The sequence below is a fragment of the Passer domesticus genome, chromosome 8, assembly GCF_036417665.1.
Source record: "Passer domesticus isolate bPasDom1 chromosome 8, bPasDom1.hap1, whole genome shotgun sequence".
NCBI classification, from domain to species: Eukaryota; Metazoa; Chordata; class Aves; order Passeriformes; family Passeridae; genus Passer; species Passer domesticus.
This window is the reverse complement of record NC_087481.1, coordinates 29,262,422-29,290,343: the sequence shown is the minus strand read 5'-3', so window position 1 is coordinate 29,290,343 and position 27,922 is coordinate 29,262,422. Positions and strand designations below refer to the sequence as shown.

General features: G+C 47.6%; 1 protein-coding gene across 8 annotated transcripts in view; it reads left to right on the top strand.

Moving 5' to 3' along the window:
• Window positions 1-27,922, top strand: part of ARID5B (AT-rich interaction domain 5B) — a 150,953-nt gene that overhangs the window by 29,635 nt on the left and 93,396 nt on the right. For 2 of the 8 annotated variants that reach the window (XM_064429996.1, XM_064429995.1), the window contains exons 1-2: window positions 4,956-5,299; window positions 18,269-18,494. In XM_064429996.1, coding sequence (XP_064286066.1) covers window positions 5,009-5,299; window positions 18,269-18,494 — 517 coding nt within the window. In that variant the 5' untranslated portion in view covers window positions 4,956-5,008. Of the gene's footprint in view, window positions 1-4,706; window positions 4,867-4,955; window positions 5,300-15,178; window positions 15,274-18,268; window positions 18,495-27,922 lie in introns of those variants that run through there. The other 6 variants (XM_064430000.1, XM_064429998.1, XM_064429994.1 and 3 more) reach the window with 5 other exon arrangements.

Genomic DNA, 27,922 nt, shown 5'->3' with positions numbered 1-27,922 from the left:
CCACTGGAGCAAAATTCATCAGACTCAATTAACAGCATCTGAAAAGTGTATTTGGTTAGCAACCAATCAGGCAGAAATGGTGCGGGCTCTGTTTTAGCTGACCCATCACTCTGTGCCACTAGATGAAACCAGCTTTGCAGGCAGCAGTTAGCAGCCACTGCAGCTTGGTTACTGTGAGAGTAAAACAGCGATTTTGGGGGCTGGTCAGCTGCTGGTTCTTCCTGTCCCATGGCTGCACCCCTTCTTATGGGACTCAGAATACTCTGCAACCATCTGGGCACCCTTGTCCTTTCTGCATGTGTGGGTGATCTGTCCCACCAGTCTCTATTTTATTGGTGAATATCTTGATACTCAGTGATGATTATTTTCTTTAAGCAGCCTGGTCTGGGAGCCCTGGGGCAATGGGGTGCTCATTCCAGGTGAGCTGCTAACAGTGCTATGGGGGAATTAAAAACACAATGCCAGGGCAACAAAAAGGAATGCAAGGTAAATAAAAATAATTCCAAATGCACATATGAATTGAAGACCAGGGTCTGAAAGCTGATCTCACGTAGGGTTTTCTGCTCAGTTTAGTCACTTATTGGGGCTGGTGGATCTTTTGAAGGGAAGATAAATGCTCTGACTGCTGGTATTATTAATGCTTTGAGCTGGTGATTCGTACGTCTGATCTAAAGGGCTCCCAAAGTGAGAGACTGATCCCAAAACCTGCTGAAGTGAACATGGGGCCTCATGGCAATTTCACAGGGCTTTGCATCCCATCCCGTGTGCTGAGTGGGAGCAGGGGCTGGCATCACCCTCACAGCCCCTGCTCCTGCTGTGACTCCATCTCCCACCCTGAACACTCCTCATAAAACTCCTCCGTGTCTTAAAAGCCTGGCAGGGAAAAGCTGTGAGCAGAGAATCAGTAAGTGACCCGGAGCCCCCAGCACTGCTGGCTGCCCCCCCGTGCAGGCACAGCCCCATCCCAGCGTGGATCAGGCTGTGCTCCCTTCCAAGCACAAAGCCGGGCTTCAAGTCTCCAATTGCTTCCTGTCTCCCAACATGCCTGACCACAACTATTTTTAATTGTAAGGCATGAAAATAAGGTTATTTAATAAATTAACGCTTCAAATGCTTTTTGGTTCAGCTTTGGCTGTTTATTAGGAGCAGCCTTATTTTGGCTTTTATGCAGTCATTTGCAGCTACCATTCTGTTTGATCCCCATCTTATTTCCTTCGTAATTTACTGATCTTCTGTTGTTATCATTGCTGTGTTTTATGGGTTTGCATTACTTTATTGACTCGATATACTGTAGACTGCTTTTTTATTTTTTGTCCCCTCTTCACTGAAAATAGCCTTTTATGAGAAGCTTAAGCAAAAGCCTGGAATGTCCAAAAGAAGGCACAGAAAAATTACAACATTTTGCACATTTCTTTTGGCCAGAGAAAGTTACAAAATATTCATATGAAGAAACTTATTCAGTGCCTGCAGGACAAAATCCAACTTTTGATAATATGTGGAATTTCAATTTCTGCTATAAACAGGCTCTGTATTTTTTGTATTTATTATTTTGAAGTATAAAGAATTTTCTGGGGGAGAGGGGGAAGGCTCCTATAAAACCGATGTCAGAGCAATGATGAGTATGCATGCCCTCACTGCTGGGAATATGTACTCTTCTGCACTGCCACAGCCTCTGTTGCTATCCCATTCCAAATACTACCAACATTAGCAACTTAAACAGGAATGCTGAGGGTCCTACCAGCCAGCAGCACCAGATGAAGTGACACCAAGGGCTGGGGGAGCCATGGGGATCGAGGATGAACCCTCCTTTTGTTCATGCTGGGCCCCTTCTCCTGCCCCATGGACAATGAGCTCCTCTACAGCTGAAGGTTAGGAGGGGTCCTGCAGTTAGTGCATGACTTGGGCCATCCTGCATAACCCCTGCCTCCCAGCATGCCACAGGGATGGGAAATCATCCCTCTGCTGAGAGGACCAAAGCATGCTCTCACCTGGTTGTTCAGCCTCACCACCTTCTTCATAGAGGTTACAATGCCATGGCTGGGAGGGGTGCTTGGAGGAAGAATGTGGCTGGTGGGAAGGGGGGAACCCTGCAGCTCTCAGAGCTGTGAGTGATGCTTCATGCAGTGGGGAGGAGCTCAGGGCTGCCAGCAGCCCCAGCTGCTGGGGTAGAAGCAGAGGGATTTGGGCACAAATGGAGATGGGAAGTTCTCTTTGCTATTTGATGATATATTGTGGGAAAGGAGCAGCCCTACCTGCCTGAGATAAAGAAAACGAACAAATACAAACCTGTTTGTGCCCAAAATATTGTAACAATCTTTTGAGGACTGTTTTATCTGTGTAAGAATATAACCCCGATTAAACATGCCAAGGTCAGGGAAAACAAAGGTGAATTGCAGAAGAAATGAGTGTAATTCTGGCCAGGAATTCACTGGGGGTGAAATGGAGCAGCACTCCCTGTTTTGCAGGGACATGTCAAGGTGTGGGTCTCACTTGCGTCACCTCCCATACCTGTCCAGCCCCTGACAAACATCCTCCAGGGGACTGAGCTCCCAAGCACAAAGTGACAAGACTTGAGTGGCCAAAAGGGCTGCTATTTGCAGCTCTCCTGAGCTGTTCTGCTGGGTTTGCCCATCCAAGCCGTGCTGGTGCTGGGTGGAAGCCCGAGCAGCGGTGGCTCCTGGGGTCCTGCTGTCCTCAGCAAGCATCCCAGCCTGCCCCCGGTGCTCACAGCGTTCTCACCACTGTGAGGCCACAGACCGGACAGGCACTCGGGGCATCTCAAAAGAATAAAGGGTAGGAAAGGTGAAACCTCTTACAAACTGTAAGGACTTGGTAATTTCTCCAGAGGAACCAGCAAAAATCAGCCCGCCCCTGGAGAATCACCAAGCATCCCAGCCAGGCTTGGGCGCCAAGGCTGTCCAGGTGAATCCCTCACCTTCGTGGCACCGGTGCGAACCTTGCCCAAATCCCCGTGCCTTCTCTGTTCCCCCAACCAAGCTCGCCCTGGACGTCGCGTAGGGGTTCCCGTCACCGGCCGCACGGCTCGCAGCGGGGAAGGCCGGTCGGTCCCAGCGGGGTCTGCGCTCCGGCCGTGTCCGGCAGCGCTGTCCCTCTGTCCTGCCCCGCGGCCGGGGAGCCGCGCCCCGCCAGGGGGCGCCCCGCCCGCGGCGCCGCCGCCCGCACTTGTTGCTGCCCCCCGCGGCGCGCGCTGTGTCGTGATGCACGCGGCGCTGACGTCACCGCTGGCGTCATTATTAACGATCTCGTTCATTTATTTATTTATTTGCTCGTTTGTTTATTTGCTTATTTAATTATTTATTTGTTTCCGCTCCACGGCGCCCCGCCGGGGCGGCTCCGAGCCTATGCCCGCCCTTGCCCCGCTCCCCTTGGGATCAGGGCCTGCGGAGGGGGCTTGGGAGGGGAATGAGACAAAAATTGGGAAGAAAGTGCCACTGCTGAGGAAAGCGCGGGGGACGTGCTCCCCGCGGAGCCACTTTGTAGTGCTCCCTGCCGCCCTGCCCCGCGGAGCCGGGGTTGGCTGCGCTGGCGCGCAGTGATGGAACCCGGGGTGCAAGGGGGAGAAGGACAGAGCTCCCCCAGAATGGCCCACCCGTCCCTGTCCTGGGCTGGGCGGATGGGGGCTCCGCGGGCGCGGGGGGCCGCGCAGCCCGCCCGCCGCGGCAGCAGCATCTACCTGCAGGGATGCAGCTCCCGGAGCCCCGATGGGAACTTTCCGTGCCGGGCGCTGCGGGGCTGCCCTTGCGCCGCTGCGGGACCCAGTGCGAATCCCGCGGTGCCGCCCGGGGCTCCCCGCGGCTGAGGCTCCCGGCGGCGCCCCGAGCCGCCCGCCTCAGGATAGCGGAGGCTGCGCGGGACGCGCAGAGCCGGCGGCTCTGCCCGACGCGGGGCGCCGCCGCAGGGGGCGGGCGGGGCGCAGGTAAGGGGCCGCCCCTCTTGGCGGGGGGCGCAGCCACCTGTGCGCCCGCCCCGCGCCCCTCCGCGCCCGCGGAGCCGTCGCCCCGCGGCACCGGCACGCACCGCTGCGCGCCCGTGTCCGCGGGCGCAGAGGGAGCGCGCCCATCGCCGCCGCCGCGCTCCCGCTCCCCCTCCCCCTGCGCTGTCTGTTCCGGCCGAGCCGCGTCCCTCCGCGCAGCGCCATGAATATTGATGTGTTTATATAATCGATAACCCACTTTCCATCGCTTCCCGGGGAACGGCGATAAATAAATTAGGGACGCGCCGCCCGCCCTCCGCGGCCGCCGGGGGGGCGGCAGGGGGGGCGCAGCCCCCGCCGAGCGCTCCGCGGCTGCCGGGGGTGGGAGCGGGATCGGGCGGTGGGAGCGGGCGGTCCCGCCGGGCGCGCGCGGACGAGCAGCGCCCCTCGCGCCGCAGGAAATGGTCTTTATATTAGACATATACGGGCAGGTCCTGTCAGATCCGCAGCGCGCCCGCCCGCCCTTTCGGCCCCCCAAAAATCGCCGAGCGCGGACAGGGGCCCCGCCGCCGCCCCGCCGCCTCCGCGCCGCCCCCCCGAGGCCCGCCGCCGCCCCGCGGCATTTTTGCCGGGCCCGGGCGGGCGTCGGGGGCCCGGCCGGCGTCGGGTGGCGCCGGCGGCGGGACGCGGCGGGGCGGCGGCGGGGCGGCGGAGCGGGGGGCGGGCGGCAGGGGGGGGGCGTCGCCGCGCGCGGCGGGGCGGGAGGCGGCGGCGGCGGCGGGGCGGCGCGGGGGCGGCGGCGGCGGGGGGCGGCGGGCGGCGGGGCCGGCTTCGCCCTGCCAGGACCTGCCGGGCTCCATTCACGCCAACAAGTTTGGGAGAATGTTGAGTTCAATCGCGCCGGAGCCGCGATGGAGCGCAGCGCACTGCAGGTACCGCGCCGCCCCGCGCCCCCGCCCCGCCCCGCGCCCCCCGCCGCCGCGGAGCCCCCTCCCTCCCTCCCGCGCTCCCCTCCCGCCGCCCTCTTCCTCCTCCTGCCCCTGCGCGGCGCGGCGCGGCGCGGAGCCGGCGCTGATGCCGCTGCCGTGTTGTTGTTCCCCGCAGTGGGTCGGCGCCCCGTGCGGCTCGCACGGCCCCTACGTCTTCTACAGGGCGTTCCGCTTCCAGCGCCGCGGCGGCGGCCGGGCGCGGGTCCTCTCCCTCGGCGACTTCTTCTTCGTGCGGTGCCGCGCGGAGGAGCCCGCCTGCATCGCGGAGCTGCAGCTGCTCTGGGAGGAGCGCACCAGCCGGCAACTTCTCTCCAGCGCCAAACTTTATTTTCTCCCCGAGGACACCCCCCAGGGCAGGACCAGTGACCATGGCGAGGTGGTAAACGCGGCGCCGGCCCCCCCCTTCCCCCGCGCCCGTCCCCACCTGCATGCCCGGGCTCGGCTCCCCCCTCTCCTGGCTCCCCCCACCCGCGTCCCCCTCCCCGCCGTGCGTGGCGGGGCAGCGCGGAGGGGCCGCGCCGTCGGGGCGCACCGATGCGCGCTGACCGGGAACTTGTGCGGGCGGGGGGAAGCAGGAAGGGGGTCGGGGTGCGGGGCGGCCCCGGCCCGGCGGGCAGCGGAGTGTGTGCGGGGCTCGCCCTGTTCTTCTGCTTCCTTAACAAAAAAAGCCCAACAAAACAAAAAGAAAAAAAAAAAAACCCGAAAGCAAAACACACGGAAAAGCGGGGGGGGAAAAAAACACGTTGGGGGGATTTCGATATTGTTCGGGGCTTTTTTTAAGTATTCGATATGTTTAAGAGGGCGGAAATTACGAAATGGAAGCAGAGGGAGATCAAACGCTCTCTTGCTGGCAGGGACGTGTTGAATAAAGTGATAAATGACAGGTACGGGAATAATACATTCAAATAACTTGCAGATATGCCTGGGCGTATTTCGGAGCCGCCGCGCTCCCGGCGCAAACGCGCTGCGCGCCGGCACCCTCCGCCGGCGGCCGCGCAGCCCGGGATGGGGCCGCGCAGCCCCGCACCGCCCCGCCCCAGCCCCGAGCCTCCCGTTATCTGCTTTTCAAATTCATTGCTTCAGTCTGTGGGGGGGGACGGGTGAGGTACCCAGGCAGGGGGCTGCGGGGATGGCGAGGGTCCCCGAGAGGGGCCGGAGAGCAGGCGGGAGGGGGGCGAGATGTTTTGGGGGAACTTCTGTTGGAGATGCCGGGGGGTGGGTCCAAGGGGGGCTGTCCGCAGGGGCTGCTTTCGGAGGCACGCGTGGCTGTAGGTGCCGGCGTAGCCGTGTACCCGCACACCCGCGTACGCAGCCGAAACGCGTCTCAGAGCCACCTTCGCTCGCTGCCACCTCTTCACTTTAATTTTCTGTGCGTGCCGCTGAGATAAGGGATCCTTTTCCTAAGAATCAGGGAGATGACAGTGAGCAATGGATGCTCTGAAATTGCCCGTGGTGACTATTTAAAACTGTGCCTCTGCGTGTCTCGTGTGTGTGTAAAATGAAAGATATTTGGAAGGGAGGGGGGTGGGGAAAGGGACACAAATCATTTTAATACGCCTTAATGATCAGCTCATGTTACTGTGGTAGGAACATCAGAGAAAATTAATCCTACCATTACGAGTAAAACGCTGCTCCGGTACGAGAGTTCTCAGCTGCATGTACCTTCCTAATAATACGCACGATTTTATTTATTTTTACATGCAAACACCGCTAGTAATTAGCCGTGTGATTATACTTGTGCATTTCATTGCGGCTTTAACTGATGTCATTCTGCATTATTCAACCATATGAAAACAATTTTCAATTAAGATAATGGCACGCCTTGAAATTATGCAAATTCCGGCCGTATTGTGTAGAATAATTATGACAAATGTAAAGCAGGTAAAAAGTTTCCTAATGCAGTTGTGTTTTACACCCCGGTGATGTCATTTCCCCTCTGGCCTAAGTTAGTCATTCATTAGCAGAGTAGCAGCAGCAGCAACAGCAACAGCTCTGAGTGATACTTCTCTGGCAGGGAGCCTACAGAAACCGGCACTGAGAGCCAGGGCCTAGAGAGGGCAACATAACACTCCCATTAAGAAATGTACTTTGTTTTCACTTACTCCATTAACTTGTTTATAGACATAGGAATGATTTTTTATGATCGATTTTTAATAGTTTGGAACAATCCGAACGGTGCTTGGGGATGTGCAGGCAGCAGAGAGACAAAAGGCTGGGTGCTGTTGGCTGTGGGTAACTGCTCTCACTGCGGGGCAGGGGCAACTGCTTCCCCTTGGCACCCCGAGGTCCCAGTCCCTTCGGTAAATGACACCCATCTTGGTCCCCAGAGGGGCAGCAGGGCCACCTCTGCTGTTGTGGGGCTGCCTAACTCTGGCCTGGACTCCTTCTGCAGGAGGAGATGTGGCTCTCGAGTCAGATGCGGCTTATAGCCATCAGAGGGGACTTTATTTGTGGAGTGGGATTGCTGATGGGATAAAATACCTTGTTGTGCATTCAGGGGTAGAGATGGAGTGGTTAAGCATGTATTGCAAATCTGTGGTGTCCGAGGCACAGTGTGACGGGGCACTCGCTGTCACTGAAATTGTTGGGGAGGGGAGCAAGTGGCTGAATCACAGGCTTGTGATCGAGCCCACCAGAGATTTAGGCACGGTCTCCAGCAGCTACCTGCGCTAGTGGCGTGATTAATAGAAGCAGCTGGCTGCCTGTTTTCCGTAATAGCAGCGCTGACACTATGACAATATTCAGCTAGTGGCTGTAAGGAGGGAGGAGAAGCAAGGAGGGATGTAATGCTTCTGTTACTCAGAAATTTCTGATGGCGTATTTTATCTGATTGCCAAATGTTTGAGCTAATCAGCAATAAGTGTAAATATAAGTCTTTTTATAGCTAGCTGAATTCATCATCCAGATTTAAATATAACCCCAACTGCTGCTGAAACCGGATGTTTCCATGCACTGCCCAGATTCAGGGAAGGTTCAAGCTCAGGTGTGCTTCCGCTTCAGTACCTTTCTTTCCACCTAAGGCTCAGCATCCCCATCACAACACTGGAGAAACTCCCTTTCAATGCCAGGAGCTGACAGAGATTGTTTCCCAGGGAGTCTCAGTGGATGGTGAACATGGGATGTGGCTGCTCACATGCAGCAGGTACGGGTGCTTCTGACCCTGATGCTCATTGCATCCCAAGGAGACCTGCATGGAGAGGCTGGGACCAGCTCTAGCATTATGCTCAGACAGGGGTCTTGTTGCTCAGGAGCAGCAGAGACACTTTTTTAAGAGCAACAGGGTCTGTGAGGCCACTGCCAGGTGAACTAGAAGAGTTTTGTGCTACTTCACTGAAAACTTGGTTGCTGCTTTCCAAGCACAGCAGCCTGGGCATGCTGCTTCCCACCTTGCTATCAAGCCCAGACACTGCAGCAGGTGCAACACTGGCCAGAGAGCAAGAGCAGCCTTCTCTCTTTTACCTCCAGCAGGGAAGAAGTGATTCTCCTCTGTCCCTACAGGACCATTGCCAAAACAGAGTCTTTGGTGGAGAAAGTCACCACCCTGCATTGATTTTCTCATTCGCTCTGGTCTGGTGCGGTCCCATGTCACCTTCCACGTGGGCTGGGAAGATTTCCTTCATGGCAGGTGCCTCACACAGGGGTCAGAACAGGATGCCTGGAGGCCTATGAAAATCCAGAGGGAGCACCTTTAGGGGCACCCCATTATGTTTGAAACAGTTTTGTGGGGTACATGTGGGAAGCAGGCCCCCCAGCTTTGCTGGCACCCAAGTGTGAGAAGCTGTGTGCTGTCAGAAAGCGCCTGCCCAGGCCCCTCGTGCCTGCTCCTGGGGCATTCAGGGGGCACAAGGTGGGCTCACCCTCCAGCTCACAAGGTCTTGGCAAACCTTCCTCCAGCTCATTTACTGCTCTGTGCTCCAAGGGGTGGTGTGGGGTTGTGGAATCACTGACCTTTGCAAAAGCAGCTGTAGAGCAAAATGCTTGTTAGTGCCTTGTGCTTTCATGTTTTTAAAGGTGTTGGCATTAGTAAGACTAGGCTTAAAAATATATTTCAAAGTTGATACTCATTAAGTCCAGGGATGGTATTTGATGTGATGCATACAATTCCTAAAAAACCCTAAACAAGCAGCTAATTCATTTTTGCATGGTATGACATTCCCTGCATTGCTCTGCATCGTGGTGAATGCTGCTTCCATTGAGGCTGGACTGTCAGTGGGGATCTGCCTTTAGTTCATTCATCAGCAGCAAAGTTTACTACGAACTCATGTTGATTTCATCTCTTCTCCCAAACTGGGGATCTGATGCAATGCTTTTCGCCTTGCAAATAATCCTTACTCATGCAAGTAATTTACATGAGTAAGCGTTGCTCATACAGAGGAGAGGAGAGAGCTAGTTTCCTGTAATTATTTCCCTAGAAGTATTTTGCATTTTCAGACTAATTGGGGTAAAGGAAAAAAAAAGAAGTCACTCCATAAATGTGTGTCATTTATAATTGCAGAAGAGAGTCTTCCAGAAAGTTAAGGGAATCGGTGGTTTTGTTCTCTCTGCATTTTGGGATAGATGCTGACAGCATCCCTCGAAAGCCTGGTTCATTTTGTAGGGGCTCTTCACTTGCAGGGGTCCTACCCCAGCACCTAAAGGTGTAGCATAGGCTGGCCCAGGCATGGTGTCTTACATCAACAGTGCTTTATTGCCATCCCCCTACAAAAATGTGCTACTCCCTATTCACAGTAATAGATTTTGGGGTTTTTTTAGAGACATAGGAATCCGTACACTCTTATTTGAAATGAGAATAGCCTCGTTTTAGTCTCCACGGTGTGTGCCTTATGCTCATATCTGTCAACACTGGTAATGGCAACACGTTTCAAACATGCAGATTATGATTATTAAAGGGTGCTTTAAAAATCATGCTAATAGCATCAATCTCCAATGTACACTTGCTCAAATTAATTCAGCTTTGGAAATCAGGCACACTGTAATAGCAGTGTTAGAGAAATGGCATTTGTCATAAAATATCGTGGGTTTGGTAATTGCATATCCACTCTGTATATTTTTATCTCTCTCGCCACCAGTAGCATATGCTGGCAAAGGAAGGACAGGGCAGTGATACTACTCAGAGAAGCCACATGTTGCTAGCCATTAGCCAGCAATCTGGAATATCTGGTCATTTAAGGCAAATTCCTTTAAAAAAAAAACAAACAAAAAGACCCAACTTTTTATTTTATTTCCTTTCTTCTTTCCCTCCCCTTCCCTGTGCATTCAGACTGTAAAATACACCCACTGCTTTCCAGAGTTGCTGTTCCCAGTCTGATCAGTGGCACTAAACATTAAACTCTTGTCTTTGGAGAATAATAGGCCTCACATGGTACACCCTCAAGCATGTTGAGATACTGTGCAGGCTGGAAAATAAAAATGTTCTAATTGTGTCTTTTAAATAAGCATAGGAGTGAATTAATTAGACTATATTTTGTCTTTAGTTGCTTAGTTACACAATAGTATTCCTAAGCGCAAGTAAGATAAATTGGCTCTTTTTGTGCTGCTTGTCCCTTAATCATAATTACTGTATTGCTCAGGAGAGTAACGCATACATAGATTTTGCATTTTTAATAATATTCAAACAATATGCGAATGATATAGAAAGTATGTTCTGATTCAAGCTCTCGTCTGCTTTTATTCGGGAAGAAGTTCTACTGCTATGGGAGCAATATTTGCATTAGTTGCTCAGAGATGTAGTTCTGGGAAATACATAATTGAAATATTCTTGCAATGCTTGTTCTGGCCCTTTCATTCGCATTCAAAATAACAATGCCTTAAGTCTCTGAACAGTCATCCACTCTTGATTTAAGAGCTTTTTTTCTTTGTGTGCGTGTGTGTGTTTGTGCGTGTGCAGTGTGGGTTCACACCCAGCGTTAACCCTGCACAGCCTAGACACTCGCGTGATTCATGGTGTTGTATCAAGTTGAGCTTTTTATTTGTAGCTAAAATGCAGTCAGAAGGTCAGATGAACATCGGCATTTTATGGCATTAATCCAATGACCTTAATGCTTGGCAGGCGTCCATGTTTCTATGCGAAGGTGCCAGGGTTATAGATAATAAAAGAGTTTGTTTTCATTTTCTGGATATTTCAATCTTTCTTTGCAAAGCGTAGCCTCGGGTTTGGGGGGCTTGGGGCTAGTCCTGGGGGCCAAAACTTTAATGTCTTACTGGGTTGTTGAACGTTAGCTGCTAATGATGGGCAGATTGATACAGATACTGAACAATGGAAGGTTCTGGCAAGAAACCCCCTAGACATGCTCAGTGGATGTATGTGAAAATTGGCTCCATTGTTCTGCTGTATGAAAAGCAAGTAAATTATTTACAGATATTTGCTAATTAAAGCACATATTGTTTTACCAGCACAATAGAACACAATATAACAAAAGACAAAAGAATAAGCTTGCATAATTTAAACCTGCTAATGCCATGTACTCCTTGTTAAGAAAAAATATAATTATGTAATCTATGAGGAAAGCTTCTCGTACTGTAACTGTAGTAGGCAAAATTAGGAATGAATTGCTTGTCAACTTGCCTAAACTAAAACAGCTCTTTGAGATCTGTGAGCTATCTGACGACAAAACATTTTGACTGAAGCCTATTTTCTATTTGGTCAGAACTTCTATCTGCAATGACAGATATAAATTCAATTTGAACCTCTGGCTGGGAGTGGGAGGAGGGAGAAAAAAACACCCCGGTCACAAAGGAGGAGGCTCACAGTAGAAATGTCATGTCTCAGTGCTCACAGCCATGCCTCTGTGCACCCCATCTCCACCCCACTTCTGGCCCCGACATACCAGGACCCCAAAAAGCATCCTGCAGAGACATGGTGGTGTTCTGCCCCGGGTCATTTTGCGTGTCTCGCTTTGGAATTACTGAGTCATGTGGAAAATGCTGCTTGCTAATACAAGGGAAAGCAAAAACCATAGGACTTCACATGCTTCAGCCTTGTCCTTTTAACTTGGTCTTTCCCCTTGGTTTTGGACCCTGGGAGAAGGGATGAACACATCAGTGTGAGTTTTCAGACAGCTCTGTGCAGCTGTGCTTAGGCTGGGGAAATACCTGTCACCTGAATTTAACAAGATCATTATAGCCCTTTAAAGTAATTAGGAAAGGATTAACAGATGAAAGGTTCTGCCTTGGCCTCTTTAAAATTCTCTGGTGTGCCAGGTAAATTCCTGATCTATGCATGTTTCCCTTCTCAGGGCTCTCCCCGTGGGTTCATGGGTGGAAAGCAGTGGTCTCTGTATGTCCCTGTGTGTAGGCACCTCCAGGGAGCAGGTCCAGACCCCATCAGTCAGTTGTGCTCCACAAATCCTTTGGGACACCTCTGTCTGCCCTGGCCTAGGGGATGCATGAGGAGATGGCACTAAATGAGGCCCTCTGAGCAGGCTCAGGGGAAAGAAAGCTGCCCCTGCCTGTGCCAACCTCTGCAGCCTCTTGTGAGACATCTCTGTCATTCAGTGATCCCACCTGTGGAACAGGAGGAGCAATTCCCACCTGGCAGAGCTGTGCCCCGGTCCCTAGATCTGCAGCATGCTTACAAGGATGAGCAGGGGAGTGAATGGCAGGAGAGTCCTTTGTGTGCCCTGTAAGGGAGGCTGAACAGGGCACATCCCAGAGCCAGGCCTTTTCCACCACACAGCCAGTTTTTTAGCTAGTTTGTGGTCCTGCAGTCTTAAAAACTTTTGTGTATATTCCCAGCCCACCGCTGACAGTAGAAGAACAGGACCTTTTACTCTAGGGGAAGTCTCTGAGAGCAAATCAGCCCTGCCCTTTGCCTCTTCAGAGCTGGGTATGGTCCCTGAAAGAAGTGCTGCTTTTAGGTGATGCTTCTGGAGACCTGGGTTCAGGTTCCTGAGTGACTTGGGGTGAGTGGGTTAGGGCTGAATTAAGATGACCTGGTTTCTGCTGCTGTCCCAGAGCCCTGATAGTATCTGGATGGCAGAGAAAAGCTCAGGACTAAAGACTGTCATCAGGACCTTTTGTTTTGACTGTGCTGTCAAATAAAGCTGATGGCACTTCCCTCAAACATCCAGGTAAATGCCTTCTTACAGGAGAGGTGCTAATTGGCAACGAGCTCCCTTCTTCCCTTCTGCATGTGTGCAGCACGACCTCCTGCTCCTCAAAGGGGTCTAGAGCAGGGAACAGGATTCCCGAGTCGAGAACTGCCGTGGTTCATACACGTGGTACTGGAAGGTCCTTTTCACTTAAATTGCAAAAACCCTAAAATATACGTGGGGTGTAAAACCAGCCCAGAATAAGGGAGGCCTTTATGCCCAAATGAAATACCAGTTCTGTTATCCCTGGTGAATGCAGTCCCTAAGAGTCACACTGTATTTTTTGCTCCTGCAGATGAATGTGTTTTCATCAGCAATGTACTGGGTTATAAAATACACATCCCGAGCTATCTACTGTGCTAAAGATTTCACAGAAAAGGCTTGAAGATGTTTTCTAATGCAAATCATACTGATCAGATAAATGACATGCAGTGTCTCCTGTAATTATCAGCAAGAGTTTTTACAGTACATCTCCTGTTTCTCTCTAGGCCACATATTTGATGTTAGGAGACAGCCAAGCAGGTGTTTGACTCGCTCATGCCCTCCAGAATTCCTTAAATGACCTCTGGAAGTACTGGAGTGAAAATAGTCTCAGCACGTCAAAATTTTGAGATATCTCAGTTGCTGTAATTCTTTTAAGGCTGCCTCAATCTAAAATATAAATCTTTCCTAGTTATTTGCAATGAGTAAGAAATTGTGATGTACTGTATGTGAGTGTGCAGTGAAGATGTATGACCTCCCTGTGCTGCCCTGTGACTCCCCGCCTTGTAAGAGTTAATATTTCTTCTAAAAAATAATTATCTGTTTTAAGCTATTATGACTACCTGACCTGTTTCCCTGAATATAAGTATTTCAGCCATCTGCTGAGTCAGGCAATATAGCATTCTGTGCTTTCACGAGGCTGTGATGGTTGCTTAGACAACAGTGACATAATATTTAAGCATAATGGCTCTCGAGAAGATGCTGTCCTCTTCTCCCTGGATGACTTCTCTGGAAATGCAAATCCAGTATGCTCTTAAAAAAACAAGAGATGGATGAGAAGGGTTTGTGTCACCGTCTTTCTTAACCATCTCCTCATTTTCTACTTGGTAGGTGAAAGAATTGTACTGTGCTCAGAAGTCTTGTAAGACGTGCTAAAATTACAGGCTGACTCAATAACCGTTTTTATAGAAGCAGCTAAAAAAGTGCCTCTTTCTATAGTCAGTGTTTATTTAGAGGTTTTAGACAACATTGTGGCTGAGACCACTGGTCCATTGGACCACTGACCAATTGGTCAGGTCCACTGGATAAATCTCATTCCTGAGCAGAGTTGAAATCTCTGCTGGTTGTTTTCTCTTCTTGCTGTAGCAGGAAAAAATGGTAATTAAAGACTTAACTGTGCAACGGAGACCTCATAAACATATCACTTCAGAGCATAGCTAATACATGATGAGTTGATTTTGTATAGATAGAGATATATATGCACTGTTTGCAATGTGGGTGGTTTTTCATGTTTACACAGAGATATAATTATGAATGACATGAAGGTTATACAGCAGATTTCTTTAATCTTCTAAAGGTTTGTTAGTCATGTGTCACCGTGTACCTGGTTTTTATTTTTTCAACATCTGTATTCCTTTGTCATCTCGTTGAAGGGGTTTCTCTAGGAGGGCTGCAGCAGCAGATAGTGGTATAGGGGTATAGGAGCTCCTGTGGCTGGCAGAGCTCTGCAGGTCCCAGAACAACTTTGTTGTGACACGGGGCTTAATCAAAAAGGAGAAGGACCCTTTTGTCACCTGCTGCTCTGAAAATTCCCCCAAACACCACAGGAGTTTGGGGCTGAGCGCTTGGACAGGCTGCTGAAGAATGTGTGAGAGCATGGCAGGGCACATTGAAATTGCAGAGCTGGTGAGGCAGTGGGTGACCTCGGGGTGCTGTGGCGGAAGGACAGGTGACCTCTTGTGTCAGCAAACTGCCAAGATGTGGGCAAGACAGCCCCGCTGGAGCTGCCCGTGGCTCAGGCTCCTCTGAAGGCAGCGATTGGAGCCGTCTGCCATGCCTTGCTCAGTGTTTGCGTGATGAGGCACCGGGGCAGAAGTGTCCCCGGAGATGCAGTCCCAGTGACACCAGTATGAACCAGTACGGGACTGGGATCATCCCAGTGCTCCCACACTGCTGAGATCCGCGTTGGCAGGGAGGCCTGCAGGCCGACCTGCAGTATTTGAGGAGTGTCTGAGGAGTTGGGAGGAATGTGGACAATTCTGTGTGAACTGGGTCAAAAGTGAGTGGTGAGGGAAGGGAGCAGGTCTGTCCAGTCCTGCTGTGTGACGGGCAGGGCGACCCAAGGCAGGCTCTGAAGTGGTTGGGGCCATTTTTCCATTTCCCGCCTAAAAGTGAGCCACCCCGCGTTTCCCTCATGCCGCTGTGGGATCGCTGGCAGTACGATGGGGGACAGGGATTTTGGGGCCAGCCTGGTGCCACTGGGGACAGGGATTTGGGGGCCAGCTTGGTGCCACTGGGGACAGGGATTTGGGGGCCAGCCTGGTGCCACTGGAGACAGGGATTTGGGGGCCAGCCTGGTGCCACTGGGGACAGGGATTTGGGGGCCAGCCTGGTGCCACTGGAGACAGGGATTTGGGGGCCAGCGTGGCACCCTCAGGGACGTAGCTGCTGCAGGGGCGACCAGCTGTCCTTGGGGACAAGGCTGATGTGGAGGTGGCTGGGTGGCCCTGACAAGCTGCTGTGGAGGGAGGTTTAGACCAGAGCCCTTGTCACAGCACAGGGACAGTGTGGACTCCTGTATTTTGTATTTGTGCTGGGCCGCTCCCCGGTGCCATCCTGGTCACCCCTTTGCACTCTGTGCCTGTATTTGGATGCTTGGTGGCACTTTGCAGAAGGCTGAGAGGCGGCAGAGAGCGGCATTTTTGCTGTGTCTTTGTTTTCCTGGCCCCTCACATCCGTGTGGGGATGCTGAACACTCCAGATTCCCGTGGCTGGATGTGCTGCTGCCACAGGAAGCTCTTGGCTGAGGTGTGCTTTCCCCAGCTCCCCAAAAGGTCCCCTGCTCCTCCCTCTGCAGTTCCCCCTCCATGGCAGCCTGGACAGAGTGCACCAGTATCATTTCACCCTTGGTACAGTAGGCTTGTTTTGGGGGTTTTTTTGGTGGTTGTTTGTTTGTTTGTTTTGTTGTTGTTGTTTGTTTGTTTTTTGGGATTTTTAAAATTTCTTTTTCCTCCTGTGTACACATCATGTGCGTGTGTGTGAAGGTTGTATTCTCAAAAACAAGTTTATTCATTGATGATGTAATAGTGATTGTACTTTTCTTTTGGTTAATAAATTGTCTGCTCGGCTTACTTTGTATGCCAGCCAAAATTAGTCATAGCAGTTCTTGGAAAGGATATGAAGAAACTAGTAATTGAAATCATAATCATTTGATCATGAGAGCTATTTGGAAAATAATATTTTAACCAGAAGCATGTCTGATCTCCAAGTCAGGTTTTTGTTAGTTTTTTGGCTTTTTGTTTAAACTGCTGTTAAGTAGATTTCTCTGGTATGGAATATTAGAAATTGTGTAGTAGCTGGTGATGGTATTTGACACCCTAAGAGAGGACTTCATCCAGAAATTGCTGAGACTGTCTGCAGGCAGGCTGATATTTATATATATGTATTTTTTTTTCCATCCTGACATTTAATAATCACCATGTAATAGCTATAAAATGCATAGCAACTACAGCTTTTTTATTTCAAGTGGATGGTATAATGAAATTGGGTGAAACCATCCATTGAAATTGTACTTTGTAGTACCCAGTGCTTGTTTACAAAGTATTGACGTTTGTCATAAACAGAGATTTAAAGCATCACTGTTATTGTTTGTTGTTTGGTGGAGGCTCTTATGCTGTGCAGCGATAAAGGAAAAGATTTTATTACAAGCTTGCTTAGCATATAAACATGCTGTTCACTTCTGACCAAATATTTGTTATTGCACTAAATGTAATGAAGGTGCCTGCTTATAAAACAGTTTTGTATTATATAAGGAAGAGAGGAATATCAGATCTGGTTTTTTACTAGAATTACTTCAGGTTTTGTATTGTATGCAACTTGTCACAATAAAGCGTTTTTGTTTTTTTTTCCATTGAGCAGTATTTTATTTCCTGAGAAATGTGTTCAGTGGACAAAAAAAACACACAGAGAGAATCAATTGTGCTTTTCCCGTTGCTTAATAACTCAAAGAATTTCTCTCCCCTTTGCAAATACTTATGCTTATTTGAGAGAAAAATTGGATTCTGGCTTATTTATTTCAAGAACCTGTAACCTTATTTAGTGTTAGAAATGTGTGGAGGGCAAGGTGTGGTGTATAGCCAGCTCTCATTATAACATAAATTATTTCTGCTGTTTTAACAAAAAAATCTGGAGTGTATCTTGCTGAATATGTATGTTTGTTTGTTTATTTTTTGAGGCTTTCTTGATCCCTTGCTCAGTGGAGTCAGCTGTAAAATATTCTGCTTATTCATCATGACTGAGAGGAGTTGGTTGTTTCCTGGAAGGTTAAAATCCACCAATTAGGACTGTTTAATTTGAGTGTATGTTCTGGAGGCTAAACTAAGTTTAAGTGCTCTTCTTAGAGTGTATGTTTTAGAAGGGGAAAAAAAATTACAGTTCTGATCTTGAAAAAGGTTTTAAGAAACATGAGAATGTGCAAGTTTCTTTTGGTGGGAAGCACATTTATGTAGTATTTCTTTTGGGATTACATCACAGTTTTATTTAATTTTAAGGACAAAAGTTAAATTCAATATTTGTATTTAAGCCAAGGGAAAATGTACCATAAACATAGGAATTTTCTGGTGAGTCAGAGTTCCAAGAATCTGAGATTTACTTAGTCCATTTATTTCAGGACTAACTATAACCATTAGTCATCCAGCCATGAATTTTTACATTTGCAGCTAATTGCACCTAAAAAGCAAACTTTCCCTCAAGGCTTTGGGTTATACAGAATGTGATTTGGCAGCCTGCATTTCAACTGCCTTTTAGGATCATTGCCCTGGTCCTAGAAATTGTCTTTGGATGGTATATATTTGCTTCAACTAAACAACTAATATTTCCACTTAGGTGGCAAGAGGAATAAATTAAGCACTAGCTATTCTGTGATACAGAAAAATTACTCAGCCTGCAGCAAGATAGGCTTTTGCAGGAGCCAGTGCAGGATGATATTACTGGTTTCTCAGTCATCGGGGAGCCCAGAGTGACATGTTGTATTCTCATCTGATTTCCTCTTGCAGGATGAAGTTATTGCTGTTTCAGAAAAAGTTACTGTGAAGCTTGAGGACTTGGCAAAATGGGCACAGTCCGATTTCTCCAAGTGGAAGTGTGGTTTCCGGGCTGAGCCGGTCCAGCCCATGGATGTGGGGAAGAATGGGCAGAAAGAGGCCTTGACAAGATACAGACAATCCACACTAAACAGTGGCTTGAACTTCAAAGATATTCTGAAGGAGAAGGCTGACCTTGGTGAGTATCCCTGACTTTCTCTTGTGGGAAGGGGCCTGTGGGAGAGTCTTTTGAAAACAGATGAGCCTGATCCTGCCGTGCCATTGCAGATTCCCAAGGTATGTCTGAGCCTGGGGCAGAGGTGTGGCCATGAGATACCTGTGTGGGATGAGTGGTGGTGGTGAGCTCATCCCCAGCTCCTTGCAGACTGGTGTGGGTAACACTGTGATACCTGTCTGCATGGCCCTGAGCACTACAGCTCAAACCCTGCAGATGTGCGTACAAACAATTGTCACAGGCTCTCCCTGGGGCTCTGCAGGCTGGGGGATCAGGTCAGAGCTGTACACTGTGGGGAGAGGAGGCTGACGTGTCTTCCTGAGGCCTCCTGTGACAGGCAGGGATGAGCAAAGGCCTTTCACTTCTCATGTCCCATCTTCCAGAAGCTCAGAGGTGCTCCTGGTGCTTGCCCTGCCTCTGTTGGTTGGCTCTGTGTCGCATTCAGTGGGGATGTGTCCCTTCCCTGGTGTTTCCTTGTCAGCTTCATGTTGCTGCAGGGCTCTGTGAGCACCCCACTGTTGTCTCCACACACAGATCTGTGCTTTCTTCCCCTGTCTGTTTTCAGAAAGGGAGTTGGTAGCTCTGCTACTTTGGATGGTTGCAGGCAGGCTTGCAGCCGTGGGACTGCTTTGTTGCACAGGCACTCACACCTGTAATACCTGTGGGGGGTTCCCAGGTCCAAGGGAACAGTCTCCTGTTGGTAGATGTGCCTGATTGTGGTATTAGGACCTTGGGTGTGTAACAGCTGTCAGAGATGGCACTTTGAAGTGCATACCAGGGACATTTCTCTCTTTTGCCAAGTTTTTAATAAATGTTCCATGTTTAAAAAGCATTAAGTTTAGACCATAATGTGTGAAAAGGTAAGAAATTAAGAGCTAAGCCTGATGCATTTGAGGACATGCTTTTTTATCTATGTGAACAGGAGTGCAGGGCCCAGTTCAGTTTCATAGTGTTGTGACTAGGTTGGCATCAAAGCCAAGTTACATGAAGCTGAAGATCTGTCTTGGAAGATTTATCTTCTGCATCTCATTTTTCTGATCTCATCAAATGATGAAGTGATTTTGTCAATTTCACATTTTACCATTAGCTATGTAGGTTGGAAAATTAAAGTACAATTGGAAGTTGATCTTGTTTTTCATTGCATGTCCAGGGAAAAAATAAGCTGCGCAATTCTTTCTCTCTTTGCTTTTCTCTGTGGTTTCTTCTAGTTCATAATTACATGCAGTAATTCTCTCTGCTATTGCCCTGGTATCTTTACGCACTACATTTATTTGCATTTGTTTGTTGTGTCAGAAGAATCTTAATGTTTTTCAGACAGAACTTTTGTGTGCTAATGTTTTCTTGTTTTTGTTTTCAACAAACAAAAAACTCCTTGTGGTAAGTTATGAAATTGCTATTATCTACCCTAGGAGCCAGAGAAAATTATCTTTAAGCCCAAGGCTTATAGTTGCATGTTAAGCCTTTCAAAGTAGGGGTTATACTGAAAACGCTCATGGAATGCAAACTATATGGTATAATTTTGATAACCCCACATTCTGATGTTGCTCATTTTCATTTGGTGGCTCTGGCTTTATTGTTGCCTTAGGTTTGTTGGGGTTTTTTTCCAGTAGAAAAGGGAATTTTGGCTAATGTTTGGTTATGACTGCCTTTATCTTCATAATGAGTGGTTGACAGGAGTGAAACCAAAGGTTCACAAAGACCTGTAACTGACTGGATACATTGATATAGACAATTGATCCAGCCTATTAAGGGGATCAAAGAAATTTCCTAAATCTAGTATTGAGATTACTTTTTCATCATTTGAAAGAGCCAAGAATTTAATCCTGTTTTGCTTCCTGGATGTGACGCACAAACTCAGGAGAGTGGTGCTCTTTGAAGCTGGTGGAGCAGCCCTAGTTGGTGTCCTGTAGGCAATCCATGAGCTCTGGTGTTTGTCTCATCTGTGGCGTTCAGTGCCCACGAGACAAAAAGGATTTACTTCTCTCCTTCTGAGTGGTTGGTCAGGGTTACATTGCTCTGGGAGTGGGCATGTCCCTGGCTGGAGGCAAAGGCATGATGTGGGGTGTCCGAGGTGTTTGGGCTGCTCGTGTTGTCTCTTCTCTGCTGTCAAAGGGCAGCTTTATTGCCTGCTAGGACGTGTGCCCACAGACTTTTCCAATACTCAGTGTCTTGCCAACAGAGCAGCTCAGCTGCAGTGATCAGGAGATTTATTAGCAATCACTTCTGCAGCAGGCTCCAGCACAATGGGATGGGGTAGGCTTTCCTCTTAAAATAGAGCTGTGTAGTGTAAAAGGAGCACAGTGCACTGTCATGCAAAGATCCCTCACGTGATGCTGGTGTTTAACCCTGGCTGTAGATGAGGAAGTTGCTGAACCAGGTGTTGAAAAGGCCTAGATAAACAACATGATCTCCTGGACCCCTTTTTTTCCTATGAAATGGCATGTTTCCATTACAGAATAATTCCATAAAAGTGAGTAGATTCTGTAGCTTTTCCTACTAGATGTTTTTGAATCAAGCTCTAGAAGGCAATAGGAAATTATATCCCTAGCAAAGAGCTCAAAAAAGCTTTACAGAAGAAACAAAATCAGTTTTCACACATTATCCAGGAGTGGTGAGGAGTGAAATAACCCGGATGACATAAAAACATGGCTGATACAGAACCAGAGAAGTGTCACTGTGTAAACACACTTAATTAAACACATTGGTGCTGGGAGGAGGGCAGCTTCAGACAACAACCAAGCAAAGTGAGGCCTCGAGTGAGCAGTGTGAGCCCTGTGCAGTGTGTTCAGTGGCACTTGCCTAACCAAAACTAAGGCAACACCTGGTTAATCCACAACCTGTAGAAACCATGAACCTATAACTGAAAGTCAACCCTAATTCAAACAAGGCAGTTCTGTCTCCTTTTTTGTTCTCTCTTTCTTCTCTTTTGTTCTCTTTCACCTTTGTCTTTTTTTTTCCTTCTTTCTTTTCTCTTTGCCTTTCTTTTCTGCAGAAACTCTTGTGTTGTTGTTTTTTTTCAGTAAAATACTGTTGTTTTTATCACTAGTGAATTATGCAGAATTTTCCTTAGGACTGTATTAAATAAAATATTGTGCAATAGCATTTTTTAGTGTGAGCTTCAAGATTTCAGCCTGAAAAACTATTTTTAAGAATTATTTCTTTCTGCCTGTTGAGATATTTATGTTATACATTCTGTCCCTTTCTACAAATATGTCAATACTGAATGCTAGCAGTTTATGTCTTAAGACTATTTATAGCTTTCTGAATATTTCTTTCAAATGTTGAGGAAAAATAAAGAGCAACAACAATGCAGCATATAAAAATAGAGTTGCTCAGGAATGTATTATTCATAATGAACATAAGAACCTGTTTTTCCAGAAGAATTGGTCTGATAAAATCATTCACTACTGAGGCCGCTAGTTATTTATTTTTGTCTTTAGAATTATTTAGGGAATTTTTCTTTGTAATAAATGGACTTGTATACCCATATTTGGTAAACCAGTGGGAAGTCACCAAATGAGGAATTATTTCATTTTACAAAATGTTTAACAACTAAGCAATGTAAACACTATCGGTTAAATATGGCAAAGTTGCATATTTGTATTCCTTGGGCTATAGTTCAAAAAAAATTCAAATTATTTTATATAACATTGCTTCTTACAGACTTCCTTTAAGTGAAGTATGAAAGCTGCAGTGTAAGCTTTATTGGCCTATAAATATGTCATTATAGTTGGACTACATTTATATGCTTTGGATTGTTGTTTAAGCCAAGAAAATATGTCTCTACAGGTTGACTTTTTATTGAAACCCTTTGAGGCATACAACAGAATGTATTTTAGGCCAAGGTTATTAAAACAGCATTTTCATTTTTGCAGCAGACTCATTGTCAATTATGCTGCCACAAACTGTCTGTGGATAGGCAGTTATGAATGGTTTCATCTCTAAATGTGTCTTTAGAAAAAGAAATAAAAGATAGAGGAGTCAGAGCTGAAATTGAGAGAAGAGACTGAGGGAGAAATGACTGAATTTAGTGCTTGCCAGCTCTGCTGGTTTGGGTTAGGCTGGGCTGCAGAGCTGTCTGGGTTTAGCCATGGAACAAATGGCTGCTGTGCCTGTGCTGGGCCAGGGAGGTGGGAGCTGCTGCCACAGCCAGGCAGCCTGCAACCCTCTGGCTCTGTCATGATAGAGGTCTGCATTTGGTCCCCAAGCTGGCATTGCCACTCTTTTTATCCATCCTCTGTGGGTATCATGCCAAAATGGGTGGTTAAGGTTCCTGCACTGGCAGTGTTAGTAATGGGATGAGCAAGTTCTGGTGAACTGAAGGGTTTTGCTGCACTTACTTCTTGTTCGTTCAGGTCCAGCAAGGGGAAACCCAAAGAAAATTTAGCAATCAGTCCTGTCCTGTCTTTCATTCCCCACAGTCATGCATTTGATGGTATAAAAGCTGGATCTTTGTTCCCTGTGTAGCCCAGGGAAATCAACTACTGCTCCTAGCTGAGGTGTATATTCTAGCAGTCACACTTCTCTCATCTGTAGGTGGTTTTCCAGCCGTCGTTTCCTACTTCTCATGAAGTGGCTCCCTTGAACTCTCCAGAGGAGCTTGCTGGGCAGAGCTGGGTGCTGCAGGGCTGGGTCACCCTCTCGTTTTCTCATCTTTACTAGTCTCATAATTTGCCTATCTTCCCTTGGAAGATTGCAGTTCCTTGCTGGACCTTTTGCTGCCACACAAACTGACTGATCCCCAGCAGATTGCAGTGATTTTGGAAGGATTGGCAGAGCAGGGATGAGCTGTCTTTCACTGGGCTGTTGCATGGCCCTTCCAATTTCTCTTGTCAGTGGCCTTCCAGCAGGTGTGACTTGACCAGATGAAGATTATCAAGTTATAATGTAGTCAAACCGTGCCATTATCAAAACTGATAATCTGAAGCTGTAGCACGTTCAGACGTTTGCAGTGGCTTCTGATCTGACGCCGACTCTCCTTTTGCATTGTTTGTCGCGTGCTGCTCAGTTCAGGCTCACCTGGCTTAACTTGATGCAATAATTTTCTGACCAACTAATCGTTAGCTATTTAGAGTACAGCCACTCTGCATACTTCGTGCCTAAATCATGCCTCTCTTCCCCTCCCATTCTTCTCTGTCTGCACTCTTTGCCTCTTCTTGTGCCTTCCTGTCCCCATTGCCCTAGTTGAATGCCATTCTGATCTTGATAAAGTTCCTGTAAGTGTCCCATTATCCCATTTTCCCCTCTCTACCCTTGTGCACCGTATGTTGTTTTTTGTCTTGTGGGTCAGAGCGACCTCTCTAACTCATTTTACCCAGCCCAATTGATACAGTTCTTTTGCCATAGATGAGGCTATTACATGACTCGTCTGTTGTGCTCCGTGGAGCCTGAATAGAGAAGGATGACTCCCTTGGGAAAAAAGAGGCTGTGGCCTGGCTTTTTCTTCTGTGTTTGTGCAGCTTATAGCACATGCCAGCACTACTGCAGCAGGACGAGAACACCAGCAGGCTATGGAGCAGGAAGCTCTGTTGGGGTGACTGTTCAGAGAGGGTGTGAAGCAGGAAGGCTTCATTTGGTTCAACACCTTCTTTTGGTTTAATTACTGCTTACCTTTGGTGTTAACATGTTTGGGATCAGAGATAACCTGAGGTGCTGGGCAGACAGACAGAGATAAATATTTGTTCTATTACTGGTCAACCAGTTAGTTTAACAAATACTTGTTGGCTTCAGTTGTTGGCTGCCTTTGAAGTGCTGAAAGGTGATGCAGTTGTCAAGTCCAGTGTACTTCCAATAACTCAGTCCTGGAGAAGACCCTGTCTTCAGTAGCACTTTGGAGCTCTCCCTCCTCAGTTGCCTCTCTCTCTTGAGCCACTGCTGCTCTGCTCTGCACCTTCCTCCACCTCCCTGGAAGGAGGTTGTTGGGGTCCTTCCATGGTTGTCTGTTCTTCTTTGGGCCACCTGAGTAGTGCTGGGGTGTTTTAAGTGCTGTTATTTTCTTCCTTACCCTGCGGAGAGCCTACTCCATTACAAGGAAGCGTGTGAGGGTGAGGTTGAAATCATTTTAATATGAAGTACTGGCTATGGAAGCCTTTTACTCACCACTGGATTGTGTTGAGCCTCATCTCTTTCTGATTCTTGAAAGGAGTTTTAATACCGCATACCTCAAACTTCAAGCATGTCTTATCAAAGAGTTTTGGATTTCTTATCAAGCTTTGACCTACCTTTCAGCTTTTATAAAAAGAGGGGGGAATGAGAGCATCACCCCTGGAAACTGAGGATGTGAGTATTTTGTTCTTTGAAAGGTGGAAGGTATGCCAAGAGATGTAAACAAAATCCCAGGTAACTTCCCTCTTGGTAGCCCCTAACTCACAGTGGCTGTTCACCACCCACCCTGTTCCTGCAGCATAGAGTGGAGGTGCTAACATGATTATCAGAATTGTGTTCATAGCCACTGTCACTGTGTCAGCATTTTCCATTATATACTGGTATGACAGGACACTTTGCCATTCATGTAGAGCGCAGCCTTTTGCAACTGCAGTTCTGGTCTATTCAGAAACATCAGAAAAGGAATCACTGCTGAAACCAAGAGGAGGAAGAGTTAAATTTTACCCTCTAGCCTTTAAAGCTAGAGAACTGCCCCATGTTTTCTTAAAGTCAAAGAAGTTGCAGCAGTTTGCACCATCAGTAAGAGTTTTGTTGCAACCTCTGGCTGGAATAGGATAACCTACATAATTACAAAGTAAGTAGATTAAAAAAAATAAGGACCATTCACTGACAGTGTCAAAGCAGCCAGCTGTGGGACAGTGTCCCTTTAAAAATGTTTGATGTCTTTTTTTTTTATTTTTGTCTGGTTTTAGCACCGGGATTGACCTTGCCAGGCTGTGTAATAACCCACATGTGTCTGCTCTCCAGGATTTTTTCCCTTCTAGTCACTGTTGGATCTTGCATTTAATTCTTACTGACCATGGGTTTTTGTTCCAGTAACTGGAAACGTGTGTGTCCTGGTGCAGTGCTGCTGTGCTCTGAATCTGACTTTATCTCAGTGCATGCTTTTTTGGTTATTTGGGGTTTTTTTGCCTTTTCCTTTTTTTTTTTTAAAGTCATTAGTTTAGAGTGTGCTGGTTTCCTCCCCAGCCTTTCCTCTGCCTTCCATTCCTGCCTATATTGTGTCTGGGTCCCATGGGGACCCAGTTTGGGACAAGTTTCCCTTGCCCAGCACCATGGAGGGAGGTGATCAGTGGTCTCCTCTGTGTGTCATGGTTGCTGGTTAGATGTGGTGATCCCTCATAGATCACTGATGACTTTTTCCTGCATTATATCCTTTCCACACAGCCAGCCAAAAATTCACTGAGTACCGAGATCTGTAAACCCAACACCTATGTAATGTTGTGGTACAGTTGGGTGGGCCCCAAGGACATCCTCTTTTTCCTGCCTGGCTGCTTTCCTGTGCTGCTGGAGCCCAGGGTTGGAGTCCTGTAGCCATCTTTGACTCCAAGTGCTCCATTGATCTTCGTAGCAGCCCATAAATCATGCTGGTCTGTGACCTGTGTGGCTGTGCTGAGATGCCCACGCTCTTCTGTGGGTGCTGTTGATGCCATGAGCAGATCTGGGTGTCATTTCCCATGTAGGGAGAAGGAGAAAAGCCAGAACAAATGTATTCACCACCTGCCTTCCATGCCTTCTTGAGTTGCTCTTTATCGCTCCCATGCCCAGAAAGGCAATTGGCCCTTTGTTTATAGGCACAGTATGATGTGTCTGGATTCTCATTATCTGTTTTCCTAAGTATCCTAGTCTGGTTCTGACTGTGTTGTTTGCAGAAAGGCCAGTACTTTCTCTCTGAGATACAATATTCATCTTCTTATAGATAACATGTCTGGTGTCATGAGAGGTTGTCACACAGAGCATCCTTTGTGCATCTGAACTTGAAGGTGGAGACTTGCTTTTTATTCATTTTCTCTTCTTTTTGAGAAATCCTTTGGTAGGACAGAGGCATACAGGAGTAAAAGCTGTCAGTGAATGTCAGCATTTATGGAGATCTCAGCAACAGCAGGTGATGGCTCCTCAGCTTGCCAAGGTGGAACTTTGCTTGGGCAAGCAAGGGAAAGTGGGAGGTGGGAACACTAAAAGGAAAAGGAGGTTGTTGGACAAGATTGTGGGAAGGGGCTTGGCTACAGCAGCTGGGTGGGCAGTAGCAAATGTGCCTTCCCAGCCCAGGGATCTCCATCACCTTTCTGAGCACCAAGAGGGACTCTGTGGGTGCACAGGAGAAGACTGTGGTTCTGGCAGCTTTGCCTTTGTTGGTTGAGTTTTAAGAGTCTCAATATCAATTCTGACTGCTTTATCCTTTTTGGTTAATTTGGGTGCTGCTTGTCTTTGGATGTGATCTTCTTGTGATGGGAGCATTGATGGATGAGGGTGTTTGGGAAGGGAATGGTTAAACCTAGTGTGTGTATAAATTGGACTGTGGCTTGTGTGAGTGGGTGATAAAGAAAGCATATATTTAAAAATTGTAACAGCATGAATTGTAACTTACTGGGCAGGTTTTGTATTAGAGAACCTTGTGGCATAACCTTTATTTACTTCATTTAGGAAAATCTGTACCATGTAAAGTAAGTTCCTCCTTAATTTTACTGCTAATAATAATTTGCTTGTAAAAATGAATCCTCAGCACTGTAAGCTTGGGTCTGTCTTGCTCTGTAACATTGTGAAGGGCAAATAGTTAATGGCATAAAGAGGCTTTTGTTAGTGATAGGTAATGTGTATGATTTTAGCAGGAGTATATTTTAGCAGCTTGTGAAAAATCAAGGTGAATTTTTACGTCTGTGCACTGCTGCATAGTTGATATATGTAGAAGCTGAAATTCAAAATAAGCTTCTAGGAGAGCCCACATTTGATTTTCCTAAACATTTAAATATATGTATCACACCCCCATTTTAAGATGCCGGTTAATGACTTTATGATCATGTTGGCAGCCAGAGCATTACATGTGGTTTGAGAAATGTGTCTGGATATGCTTGGTAAGCAGTATTGTTCTGACAGTGTACTAAAGGCCATCTTCAATTTGACTGTGCTCTACTTTGTTATGCTGTGAAAGAAAAAGATAATTCAGCAGAGCTGAATTGTGCTGTCGGCTGGAGACGCCACACTTCAGAATACAAATATTACTAGGGATAAATGAATCATTAAAAGAACAGTAGCATAAAATATCTGATGAATGAACTCCAGGAGTCTGTGCTGGAATAAATTCAGCATTCACGGACAGTACCATAATATGTGAAATAATAGTATCAGTTCTACATTCAGATGCCAAAAACATTTATGGACCCAGAATAATTGTGAATTACAAGGCTATAAATACATGGAGGGGATTTGGTGATATCATAATAAACCAT